Genomic DNA, 13677 nt, shown 5'->3' on the forward strand with positions numbered 1-13677 from the left:
TATTGTTCCTGGTCACGCTGAGATGTAGTTATGAGGTCTCTGAGGATTGCACAGTAAATGCTGTGGGTGTTCTGTGCTTCAAAATCGCTCTCAGTTCAGATGCTAGGTAGCAAACAAGCGAGAACCCTTTCAGCCCACATCTCAGCCCAATGTCCCTGGGACTCTGTCCTGCTGGGATCACTTCATGGGCCTCAAAACTATCATGTGTCTGTGAGGAAACCGACACTGCCTGAGCAGCCACAGACTTGTCCCGCTCACTCCCCAGCTCACCGTTCAGTGGCCCTCTCCCCCGCCTGAGTCCATACACAAGGCCAAGACCCAAAACAGCAAGTGAAGATGTAGGTCTCTGTGGACCACATAGAAACTGGTGCCTCATGGGGCCCAGGGCCCACTGACTTTTAGCTCCAGTACAAGAGGCTGCTCCTCTCTGCTAAGCCTCAGTTCCTTCCCAGTCCAGACAGGGCCTGGGCTAAACACCTTTTTCACGCAGCTCCCCTCTCCTTGGGCCGGCTAGCTTGAATGCATCCCATTGCTGCCATCTTGGTTCCATGATTCGGTGATTTAAATTATTTGCAATGGTTAGAGAGGAAAAAAGAAGCAGGTCCTGATGTGGGGACAGAGGAACAAAATGAAGGTCAGGCCCTCGTAATGGGGAGTAGCTGGGAGGGGTGCTCCATGCCTGTCTCTGTTCCTATATCCTGCCTAGAGTCTGATTGCTTCTATCCCCTTCTCTCCCTCCCTCACTTTCCCCCCAACCCCACCTCATACCCATCACCCTCAACATCCCCTTTACATGCAAATATATCAGAATTCTGTGCGTCTACATCTACCTCTTCTCCTATGTTTCTCTACCTATTTATATAGCGCTTATGTACATCTCTTTCAGTTCTTCAGAAATGTTCCTTTCTATAGAAGGATCAACTGCCAGCTCCAGGCTGGAGTGACTGGTGAACCCCAAGAGGTTCACAGAAAGTGAGGAGATAGAGGAAGTTGGAGTTGATGGTCCATCCTCACTGGAAAACTATTTCTGCAGCCTCCAAATCCAAGTAGAGACGGGCCTGAGCCATCGAGTTTGGACTTGGATCCAAACTTCTCGAAGTTCAGACGTGTTTAGATCCATGGATTTGGTTCTAGCCTACCACTAAAACAAAAAGGGAAAAGTCACCTATGTGCATCTTCATCCTTAGCCTGTGCACTGTATACTGACAGACTTCGTATTGCAAAGAGGGTGATACTGCCTCATTTTGCTGAGGACTCCTATCCAAAAGCAATGGACAGCCATCGATCTGGGCTGGGGTTAGTTACGTTTCCCAGCAGCTAACATTGACCATTAAAATCCACTGCACCAACAGCAGCTGCCAAATCAAAGAGCTTATTATTATTTACATCACTGTAGTGCTTACGAGCCTTCAGCATTTTGATAAAAGGGCAGATAGAGGGAGCCACCCAACCTGCTACAGAGAGCATCTGCTAAATATGAGCCAGAAAGTTTTACTAGTTTTTGCCTCTCCTATCTGGACTGTCAGGCCAGAAGCGTTGGATTTCTGCACTAGTGATCACCAGGAAAAATTAATTCCAAACTTAATCATCCTAAATTGGGATAATCGGCCTGGCTGCCGGCCCTACATTGCTCAGTGAAAGCTTCCACCACCCAAACGGAAGGGCAAATGGAAAAACAAATGAAACGATCACCAAAAAACTGACCCAGCTAATATAGTAATGCCTGAAAACTCATTATGGAGGGACTCCAATAACCATTCATGAGGAGGGAATACTAAGCTGGGCCACTGGAGGTCCTGTCCCTGAATGCTGGGACAGCCAGCGATCCGGGGGGGGATCTCAGCTACCTCGTGGGGACATAGGACAAAAAAGTTGAAGAAATACAAAAATTCTAGCAATTGTAACAAAAATTAGTTTTCTAAAACCCCAAACAATCCACTCAGGCGGCTGCTGTCCAAGGAGGGATTTTAAAACAGCAGCAGCATCGGACTCAAATGAAGTCATCTTGTCCAGAAGCCATTGGACAAGGACAAACCTGTGCTGGAGAAAACTAACCACGTCCATGCTCTCTCCATCCAAGCCCCTCCTTAGCCTTTTTGACCCCTTAAAGCCCAAGAGGGACTTCTCTCTCTCCTCCTTCCTCAACAATAAGCAGCAATTCTAAAAATGGTTTGTCTCTCAAATAAAGAGAGAGTTCAGAATGAAAGCAAAGTCACCGGGCATAAAATTCACCCAAGTCTGGAGAACAGGCCATATTTACCCCTGGGGTAACAGCACTGACTGCAGCGGATTTACAGAAGAGATGGATGTCCCCACATATATTTACTGCGGGGACTAATGTGAACCTCTTTAGGAGATGCCACGTCCCCGCGTAGGCGTGTTCACTAATCCCTCACACTAACACCACAGCTGCTACAGTGGTGCGGCTCAGGACAGCTCAGACAAGACATTAAGCTGTGCACTACATATTCATTAGATATCCATCAATTAACTCTTTGGCACTATTTATTAAAATCCAGCTTCTGCTTTTATGAGACTGTCATTAGACCTCAACCAACAGGGATCGTTTCCCAAATGTACCTTTTTTAGGATAAGTTTGTTTTTAGTTAGATTGTTTACTGAAGTTAATGGAGGGTCTCCAAATTTACACCAGTGCATCAGGGACCAGAATCTCACACTTTACGGCCTCTGAAATCCAATTTCTTTAAGAATTTTGCATCCACACGAGTGTCCCTGAACAAATGCCATGATTTTTGCTTATTGCCCAGAGAATCCTGCACCTTCTTAATATGTTGTACTAAGTTGGAAAAATCCTGCTCCACGTCTGTAATACAAATGAACAGGAGAGATAAAAATGCACATAAATAAATCTAGGGCCAAATTTACACAAGAAACTTGTACCAACCTATTCAGTTAAATGGATGCAACTCCCCTTGTGTGAACACACTTATTTCAGTTTAAGAGCGTCTTAAAGCTTTGTCTACATGAGAAAGTTACATTGGTATAATTTTAGGTGAGAATTCAAAGTGATCTAGTTAAACCGGAGACTTATTTTAGTTTTGTTTAAAACCATTAGAAGCAGGTTTAACTAAATGAAAATAAGCCACTCTTAACCCAAAATATGAGTGTCCAACTTTTGCACTATTTCAACTACATCATTTTAAAATCCGACTCAAGTTATAGCTGTGCCAACTCTCTCATGTGGACAAGGCCTAGCTAATTGTTCCAAAACAATAAATCCAACAAACCTGGAATATTTCAGTGTCCATCCAAACGTCTAGCTTTTCACCTAAAACCCATGAGTGAAACTTCTCGTTTAAAAAAAAAAAAAAGGATTAAAGCAGTAAGATATCAGAAATGCTGTCCCCATCACAAATGATATTAACCACTAAGAAGCAGGTTTGGACCAAGTGTTTGGAGGAAGTTTGCATTTGGGACTACAGTTTGGCCTCTCTGCCAAGCTGATAGCGGCTGGAACAGGAGGAGGAGGAGAGAATGACCCTCTGGCAGACTTAGGAGCGGCACTGGTGGACTGTCCTTCAGCCCTCCCTGGCCAGCCCCATCAAATATGCATTTTTAGTGCATCTTATCCTCAAAGGGATTTACTAATAGTAACTAATGAATCCTCACGACACTCCTGTGAGGTAGGTAAATTAATATTATTGTCCCCACTTTACAGATGGAGAAACTGAAGCAGAGAAGTGAAGTGACCTGCCCAAGGCCACGGACTGAGCCAGTGGCAGAGATGGGAATAGAACTCTTGGCACCCAGTCGCATGCTCAAACCAGGCCTTTCAGTTCCATTTAATAAGGGGATAACTTCACTTACCAAGCCTACATTACATATGCAGTTCAGTAGCTATCACCACACAACTCCCTGCGATTTGCATGCATGTCTGACTCAGCTTTTCCTCCACACCAAACGAGAAACAGGATCGTCGTCTCCAATTCTCCCTGAAAGTACGGCTGAATCACAGTCCAGTGCCGTGGAGATAAACTGAGACACCACAAGCAGACATAGCACCTTCAACATACTGAGAACAGCCTTCAAAACTCACAACAGGAGAATGGAAGTAAGTGACCAAGGAGGTATTCCAGTTGCTGTTCAGGTAGCAAACTCCATACACTGGAAAAGTTATCATGGATTCCCACCACCAGGACTTCCTGGATTAGTGAAAAGAAGAGCCAAGAAATCTGGGAGTTAAAGACAAGGTGCTCAATTCTGCATCTGGGGGCAGCATCTGACTGGTATAGGTCAGCACTCACAAAGCATATTTAGACATCTGAGAAGAAATACACTGCACTTCTATCCTGTGAATTTATAATAGCCTCCAGATACCATGGTATCTATACATAACATGACCACACAGGTCATAGCCTTTTCCATCTGAAGGTCTCAAATCATAAAAAACAAACATTAATAACTAAGCCTCATTGCTCCTCCTTGAGATTGGGATAAACAATCCTACTTTATTTTACAGGCAGGGAAACTGAGGCACAAAGACATTAAGTCACTCACTCAAGCTCTCACAGTCGATGGCAGAGCTGGGAACAGAAGCCAGGTCTCTCAAATTCCAGTCCGGTACCTTAACTGCAAAATCATTTTTCTTCAAGTGCCTACTTTACATGCAGGTATTAACACCCAAATCTACTTACTAAGTCTCCCTCCTCACACCAGTACACGTTGCTTATAAACATAAGACGTTCTGAACAAAGAATAGATTTGCAAGGCAAATCTGAGTTTCAAAGAGTTGGGCCTAATTTTTTCAAAACAAATCTGCAGGGCTAGCTGGAATGCCATACAAAGCCTGCGCTCTGATGAGGTCAGGGGAACCCTCCAAACTTTGACAGTGCAGTTTAGTCAGTTCTCCTCTTTTCTCAGAGTGCAACAACTAGCCCTTTGCAGAGAAAACTTTTACATCAGGGCATCCAGGGGCAATCCTGGGAGACAATATACATTTGCTTAACAAAATATAGTGAGAGAGGAAGTTCTGCTTGGCTCCTCCCTCCCTCAGTTTTAAAAGGAAGTCTAGGGTATAGTCAGATTTAAATACTACTATTCAAGTCAATCAAACTTTTTCTGCTTCAGTCAGTTGATTTTGTACTTACACGGCTGATACAGTATACATCTGAGGTACCGCTTCACTGTTGAGCTGCAGAAATTATAGCAATGCACCTGCACTCCCACCCCCCCCACATTGCTGCCCATGTCCTCAAACCACCACACCTAGCTGCAACAGGAAAAGTTGTCTTGTAAAAACATCTGGCAACTGAGATTATGTGGAAAAGGAGCTGAAGGATTGCGATGGGGAGAATTCTTACACAGAAATATTCTACACAGCAGGAAAACCAACTTCCCAAAAAGGTGCAAGCATCGATGGATTTGATGTTATGATCTTGTGGTATTTACATGCTTGACAAAGCAGGAGCGCTCGGTGGAGCCAGATGAAAAACATTCCTGCTGTTGGTGGTGTCCCACAGGTCCCGTGAAAGTGGGTTTTTTGGTGTTGCCTGGGATTTCCAGGGAAACCAATAAAAAGGGCTGTATTTCCATGGGGAGTGGCCATAATTTTGCTAATGAAACAGCAAAAATTTCCAGCCAGGACAGCTTTACAGAAAGGGGATTCGACCCAGGAATTTTTCTGCCAGGTTAAATAAAAAGCTGTGTTTGCAGCTGACCAAGAAAAAGGCAAAAGGTTTTCAACAGGGCGGAAACGGGAGAAGGCTTGGCATCCTTTGGCACAGCTCAAATGTCCCAGGTTGCCAAGGTGAAAAGAAAACCCGCTTGTGAAGGCCATCAAAGCCAGACGGTTGTGAAAGCAGTTTCCACAATGAGGGGAGAGGCCGTTTGCCGGAGCACAGGCCACATTTGCTATGGTTGAAGGGAGCCAATATTTTCTCCCGTCGTGCCCGGCATCTCCCTCTTCCCCAAACATGAACCACAACAGTAACTAAGGTAAAGGAGATGGGGAGGAGGCAGCTGTAAAGGCTGAAGAATAGTTTGAAAAAGGAAAGATGCTTCTAAGAGGCTCACTGGCTGGATTTCCCTTTCCTGGGTTCTATATGGCTCACAGAGCTGAAAGAGACAGAGGGCAGCAGCTCCAGTCGCTAACGGTTGAAGGCCCTGGAAAGCAGGGGGCTCTCTGCTCAAAGTGTCTGCAAAAGAAACAAACCTGTAGAAGACGGACCAAGTGAGCTGACATATTCTGCCAGTCGGCCCTGCATCTAAGTCCTCTAGGGCTACGTACATCAGGACAGTGAGAGGGCCTTGAGGAGACCGTCATCCCAAGAGACCCAAGATACTGCCCTGTTAATATGAAGAGCTATCACGAATAGCCCAGAAAATGCTCAAAAAGTAAACATCCTGCATGGACGGTTACAAAGCAAGAGCAGAAGAAAGAAGGGTCTTTGAAAGTGAAGTGAAGTTTGCCCTGTACAGAGAGTCAGCAGAAGGCCTATGCACCTCATCAAAATAGAGCTTCAGAGAGACTTAAGTAGTGCATAGACATTGTGCTACCCCCTCTGCACAGGGACCAATTTCACCTAGAGATTGGAAGCAGTAGTAAAACAGCCTACCTCTGTGCCACAGACGGGAGGGGGTCCAGAGTCTTGTGACATTAGCATACGTGAGGACACACCCACAGATTGGGAACCCTGAAGGCAGAAGTTCCTGGAAAATTTTGAGACGGTACCTACTGCTAACTGCTTCCTTCCCCGTTGAGAAAACGTCTTTTTTAAAAAAAACAGCTGGCCTGTTGGACCAGGGCTAGAAATCAGTTTCTGTTATTCAATCTGGCACTAACGTCAGTGAGCTGATGTCATATGGGCTCAGTTTTTACACCTAGTGTGCAAGTGACATGAAATCCAATCCAGGTCCTAGTAGAGCCTAGGGCAATCCTTAAAAGTACAGAAAGAAATACTCATTCGGGCCACAGGCAAAGTTGGTTTCTCACCTAGCCAGGGCCATGAACGGTATGCTTGCCAAAATGCCCCAATCCCTGCTCGAGATTCAGATTTTACACAGAGTATCCTCCTCTCCCTTGTGAGCAAATCTGTCTCCTGTTGGATGGAATTCTTTAAGTTGGAAAAAAATACCACTGTTTATCACAGAGCTCTCTCTGATGTGGTTGGAGCCTAATCAGGATTTTGATGTTTGAAAAATTTTACCCATTTTTATTATTATTGTGGTTTCTGAATATCTGATGCGACTGGAAACAAAAACCTTCATAAAAGTCTTCCTGGGATACTACTTGGTGAAATTTTTAAATTTCACCCAGCCACTTGACTCACTGATATTGCTTGATCTAAACTGTTCATTTTTACAAAGCATCTGAAACTCTTGGATGCCTCGTCCAGCCACTGAGCCCTTTGAGGTTCAACCATTAGCAAGTATAATAGTCAAAGCACGTGTTCACCACAGCAAGACTGGTGAAAGTGTTGTGGCCATCCCACTTAAAAAACCAAACACAGACACACACACACACCCCCACCCACCTTGGGAAGTACGCAAGTGAAAGGCCTGGGCTGTGGAGATTCTGTGCAAAGAAGTACCTAGGTCCTCCCAGGATTCACCTGAGACTGTTTCTACATCCTGAATTCACTTAAAGCAAAAAAACACCCACATGAAATACTTTAAAAAGCGTAACTGTTTTATTCCCAGGCAGGCTACCATCTTCACACTCCAGCACAAGGGATGAAATACACAAAGACCTGGATGCACTGTTTGATCTTGCCACTTAGAAAGTATCTAAATATTTTTCAATATTGGAATATAATAATACCTAGCATTTATATAGCACTTTCCATCTGTAGAGTTCTAGGTGCTTTACAAAGGAGCTTAAGTATCATTATCTCCATTTTACAGATGAGGAACCTGAGGCACAGGGTGGTTAAGTGACTTGCCCAAGGCCACACAATGAGTCAGTGGCAGAACCAGGAAGACACCCCAGGGATCCTGACTCCTAGCCTCCCATTCCATTCACTACACCAGAGCTGCCGCTCGTATATAGACCTATGCGATCCAGAGAGAAACTGATGGACATGTGAATCGGTCTTCAACTAATCTGAATCAAAAATACACTCTGGCGAAGAGCTGGAATGGCATTGGTAAAAGGATGACAACGTAACTCCTCAGACTGAATCCTGGGAGTGTTAAAACCCAATGCATCACATTCATTCTAAAACTGGGGCGGAGGTGGAACAGGGGAGGGGACATATCAGCAACATATTTAGAACTGATGCAAGGTGACGGAATTTGTTTCTACTGCTTGCAGCTAGAAGCAATTATTCAGCTCCGGGGACCAAAAGTTACCTTCCAAAAGCCTTTTCTCAGGCGTTGTGGTGTTTGCCTGGTTCACATCCATCAGTGGGGCAACAGATTGGAAGATGCAGACTGAAGTTCATAGAATCATAGAATATCAGGGTTGGAAGGGACCTCAGGAGGTCATCTAGTCCAATCCCCTGCTCAAAGCAGGACCAATCCCCAACTAAATCATCCCAGCCAGGGCTTTTTGGTGGGGTGCACCAGCAGAACCATTTCCATTCACATTCCACGCAGAAAAAAAGTCCGAGCTCTCTCCTCACTCGGCAGCAAAGCTTAAAGACTGTAAACACTCCTGTCGTGAGCTCTTGTATTCGAAGACTTCATTAATCTTACAAAGTGAACTACGGAACATCACTAACAATAAATTGACAATCTAAACCCCCTCCTCAACATTGACAAAAGCCTCGTTTGAGACTGAAGATCCTCGGATTTAAATTCCGCCCTCCACCCCCATCCTTGCAGGTTTGCAAAGAGATGTTACCTTAAAATTAACAAGTTTTGAGAGTGCGCTTGTGTGTGACCTTGCAAGATTTCACACATCTACTTATCCTGGAGTTTTGGGGGAGGGTTTTGGATGGAAGTAAAATATAATTTGTGTTTTTGTTATCCATCATCCTTGGGCCAAAAGTTGGAGAGGCAATGAGATTTTGCACGGGTAAATTTTTCTGGGATAATTTTGTAATGCATTATTCTAAAATAATCAGATTAACTGGGTCATCGGTTCCAATCTGGATTGTTGTGTGTCATTTCATTGTTTTCTGTGGAATCCAAATGATTCCTGTGAGTTCAGGCCATTTGCTTACTTCCATGTTCCTACCTAAATACACACTGTATAAATATACACTGCAAACTGCATCTATGATTTTTTTTTTAAATCTATACATAACTTTTGGAAACCAAGATGTAAAATCTCATCCTTCTTCCAGCACTCATAAAATTGAAGCCGTAGCAGAGAGAGGGGGATTCGAGGAACAACAGACTCTTATGACAACACTAAGTTTGAATCCCTCTCACTCTGAGCCCTGCAAGCCCCAATCTCACCTTTTCCTGTTCCAAATGGCAGGGGGTGGGTGAGGCTAGGGTATTTTTCCCTCCATCCCTCTAATTTAGGATATTCCTCCCTCCCACCCCACCCCACGATCCGCACTAAATGGAAGGTGTCCTATGAAAGGGAGAGCCTCTCCCAGTGGGCAAAGACTGGATGCTGGGTTTCCTGGATGTGATACCAAACAGACTGTGTGCACCCAGTGAAATACGATCGCTTTTGCACATTCAGCTTGTTGGTATGAGAACCCAGGCTGACGCTCACACCCCATCTCTCCCCACACGCGTCTGTAGCTCATGAGATCTCCTCTCCCTCCTCCCCCCCACCTTTGAACCTTCGCTGGCTGGTGCTACGCTAAAGTAAGGTGGCATGCCCGCCAGAATCATCGTGGTCCACGCTGTTGAGAATAGCTGTCTGGTCCTCAGGGAGCTGCCGGTGGCAAAGGTCATCCTTCAATGCGGAGAGGCGAGCGAAGGGATCCTGACGAGAGTGTCTCTTCTTTTTGCGGAGGGAGACCGCTTCGTCAGGCGACAGTACCTGAGAGTTGGGAAGGTGCTGAACCTGGGAGGCAGAACCATCTGAAGAGGGAGAGAGAAGGAGGAGGACAAGAGATAAAGAGGATTAGTTACCTATAACAATGCCACGAGCTGATGTGGTGCTTTACAGCGCGTGTGAAACAAATGCCTGGGCCCGGCCCTGGGAAGCTCACAGTCTAAGTCAGGACAACGTACCAGCCTCGGTGGTTTGGCTGGGGAGAAGGTTAACACAGGATGCTCAGCTGAGTGAGGAGGATTTTTGGAGGGATTTGATATAGGATAGGAAGAGGAAGGTTGTTCTAAGTGTAGGGGACAGTGCGAGGGAAGGCACATAGCTTGGCGGGGGAGGAGGAGACAAAGGGAAGAGGACCTGAGGAGAAGATGGGGGCTGGAGAAGGAGCAGGAGGAAATGACAGCAGAGATGTAGGTGGAGAGATGTAGGAGGATCTTGAATTTAAATGGATAGAGAGCCACTAAAGGCATTGGAAGAAGGGTCATTCCAGGGCTCTCCAGCTAGTTTCAGGACTACAAAGGGAAGTTATCCCCTTCCTCTTCTGGACTAAGATCTGGAGTAACATCCCAAGGAAAATAAAAAAAAAAAAACCAAAAACCAGGAGATGGGGCCTTCCGTTTTACAGCTGAAAGGAACTAGGAAGCCCTGGTGGCCTCGTGGAAAAAGAGCCGGCTTCCTTTATAAGGAATAGTTGAGCAAGAGAATAAAACACAGGTTTTATAGTAGCTCAAATAGAGACCTACAGTCCACCGGCCTGAGTCAACTCCCATTAGAGTCAGAGACTTTAATGAGCGTTGCACCAGGCCTCAAACGGAGGATGGACAGGGAGACTAGTGGGGAGTCTTGTGATCCTCACACTCACTGGATTGTTTTCTGGATTTTGAGGAGCCCTTGGATGACTTTTTGGGCTTCTTTATCCGCTGGTATTTCAGAGCTTCGAGCCTCTCAGGTGCAGCAGCGTTCCGGGATGGAGATGGACGTTCTCTAGAAAGGAAAAGCAGACACGTGCCATCAGTGGCCCCCTGTCACACTCCAGCCAGAAGAGATCTCGGGTGGAGAGGGACCGGTCATCCTCTGCCATGGAAAGGAAAATGTGAGAAACCCTGGGCCAATGGAATAAGGTCAGCCGGCTGCACTGGAGCTAAATACGATGCTGGTGGAAACATGACACCATCTACTCACTGCCTTTGGGACAGCTGTAGTTCCCCATCCCACCACACACACACACTTCCCTGTCCACTGTTTCCCTCCCTCTCATACCATGGATGAGCGTAGGTCAGGCAGAAACTGGCAAAGTTTAGAGAGAGGTGTTAGGCTCCAGCCCTGGCTGTTCCTGTGGACAGAATCAAATGCCTGCTGATGGCTATGCTGTGGAGGAATTGGAAGAGCCATGCTGTAAGACAACCGGTACCGAGGCTCACGTCTTAAAAATGCATTTGTTTCTGTAATTTCAAAACCATTAAAGTAGGTAGCGATGGGCAGATCCTATGTCCGGCAAGGCACTTCTGGGAACCCGCGTCAAACCCCTTTAAAGAAAGAGAAAGCAAAAGGCGTATGGTAACAGGACAGCGGCACTCATGTTACCGCTGTGTGCGCCGCCGGCTACGGCAACAGTGGCCCAGACAGACTACAAGCAGTGACCCTTCCCTTCCCCAGCCCCACAGCAAAAACAGGGACCAAATGGCAAACAGAAACACACAGAGTTTACAAGCCAGCATTTCTGGGGCTGGCAAGTTGGTACCCCCTTCCAGGATCACAGCTCTGGGCCACAACACACACCATAAAGTAAGAACTGAGGATAGATGCCAGGGTTCTGATTTTCTTCCCCAGTAGAATAAGACATACCATGACTTTGAAATTAAAGTAGTTACAAGATTTTATCACTGGGGGGGGAGGGGCGGCAGGGGGCAGATCTCTATTTCCTACAACGGGATTTTCATTCAGGGGTTCAGTAGTGCAAGTTTCCCCAGCTCATTTCACGGATTTATTCTCCGTCTGGTTTATTCTTCCACCAAAGCCTGTTACAAGGTCAATGTTTTCTCTAGAGTTTGGTGCATGGGAAATGGGCTCTTTGCATAAAGGTTTTTTTGTGCATTTCTTTCCAGGCTGCCAGTCCTTCCCTGACTAGCTATTGGAAGACAGGATACTGGGGCCAGGTGAGTATAGGAAAAGCATTCCCTCAGGATGAAGTCTGTCCTACTATATATTCTCAAGTTTTCACATAAAAGTGAGTAGGCCAGGTCCACAAAGTAGTTTTCGCTGTGAGATCAAGCCAATACTCAAACCCAGCTCTCCTGAGATGAAAGGACAGATTTAATCCACCGAGCCTCCAGTACATTCCCCCTCCCTCTGTCACACCTTTCCAAGTCAGAGGAGATGTTCTTTTGGTATCATTACTCACTCACTGGAGACCACTGATCAAATCGTCTCAAAACACCTGCTAAGAGAGGGGTAGCTCGTAACGTTTCCTGAGAGAAAGAGGAAAATAAAGGCAACAATTCTTTGCCGGGTGGCAGTTTCAAAGAGTTAGCACCAGCAAGGAATACTGCACTTACACCTTTCACCCATCAACTTGAGGGTTCAAAGAAAGAGAAACTGGGCAATGGGAGCAAGAATGGGGTGTCTATGTGTCAGCTCATGTACATTTCAGTAACACTCCCCTGCATGGGTTAATCTGAACCCAAATCGGAGCTGGTCTTCTGTTCACAGTTCACTGCATTTGAGATTAACCAAGAGCAGTCCAGCACACTGGGATTCTCATTCACTCCCATTGACTCTCCTGTGCTCATCTTCAAGGCAGCAGAAGAAACCAAGATGGAACCGATAAGTGTGGGGTTGATGGAAGACGACATGTTCAGAGGCAAAACTCACATTTACATGCCTGCTGCAGGGCAGCCTACGGTAAAGAAGTGGAAGAATTCTAGTTTTCCCATACAAAGAGATGGAGAGAGCCAATAGGGCAGGCTGGAGCAGCAGAAGATTTGGACAAAGACAACGATTACATTAGCCAGTGCTTTTCCCACAGATAAAAGTGCCATCTATGGAGAAAATATGAAAGGTTTGCCTGATTGTCTGTGGGGAATCCGCACTGTAAATGGCCATAAACCAAAGCAGCTCTCTTTCACTGTTAGATGCCACTGTCAGATACTCTAGCGGCCATCCGGTCATTTGGAGCCTTCCCAGAGATAAATCCAATACGTAGAAGGCTCTTTCTGTACAATGTGGAGTATTAATCAAGAAGCCAGCCTCTGACCCAACAGCAGGTCAGGAAGAGGAGGATTTGTCCTTCCTTTCAATGCTCAAAGAGAAAAGCAAACTACAAAAAACACACACACACTCTCAGTTAGGTTAAGGCTTAGGCTTTAACCCTGAATTTAAGACGCCGGAAATTGCATGGGTCCTTGCAAAACACAAGAACTTGCAAGACACATGAAACCCAATCCCTGGTTGCAATCACATCAGTCTGGTGCTGAATGGGTCTGGGGAGCACTGAAAGAAGGGGGGGGGTGTTGGAGTAGATACTTGGATTCTGTTCTCTGCTCAGTCACTGCAAGAGCTTGGCCAAGTAACTTATCCCTCAATGTGTCTCCATTTCCCCATCTGCAAAATAAAGAGAATACCCACCGCACATGGGGTTTGTGAGGCTTAAAGTATTGCAATATTCCATGAAAAAAGACATCACAGAGGAGTTAGGTATCTGTGGGCCGAATTCAGGGTATTCCATCCATTTAGCTATGAAAAATCTGGATGTGGAGATTATT

The 13677-nt window shown here is 45.7% G+C and overlaps 1 protein-coding gene across 1 annotated transcript in view; it reads right to left on the reverse strand.

Moving 5' to 3' along the window:
- Nucleotides 1–789: 789 nt before the first annotated feature.
- The window catches only part of IGSF9B (immunoglobulin superfamily member 9B), a 103085-nt gene continuing 90197 nt past the window's right edge, over nucleotides 790–13677 (reverse strand). The window contains exons 19-20 of the mRNA XM_073320740.2: nucleotides 10779–10900; nucleotides 790–9945 (exon numbers count right to left, since the gene is read on the reverse strand). Coding sequence (XP_073176841.1) covers nucleotides 9722–9945; nucleotides 10779–10900 — 346 coding nt within the window. The 3' untranslated portion in view covers nucleotides 790–9721. The remainder of the gene's footprint in view (nucleotides 9946–10778; nucleotides 10901–13677) is intronic.

Source organism: Lepidochelys kempii, chromosome 22 (assembly GCF_965140285.1).
Source record: "Lepidochelys kempii isolate rLepKem1 chromosome 22, rLepKem1.hap1, whole genome shotgun sequence".
NCBI classification, from domain to species: Eukaryota; Metazoa; Chordata; order Testudines; family Cheloniidae; genus Lepidochelys; species Lepidochelys kempii.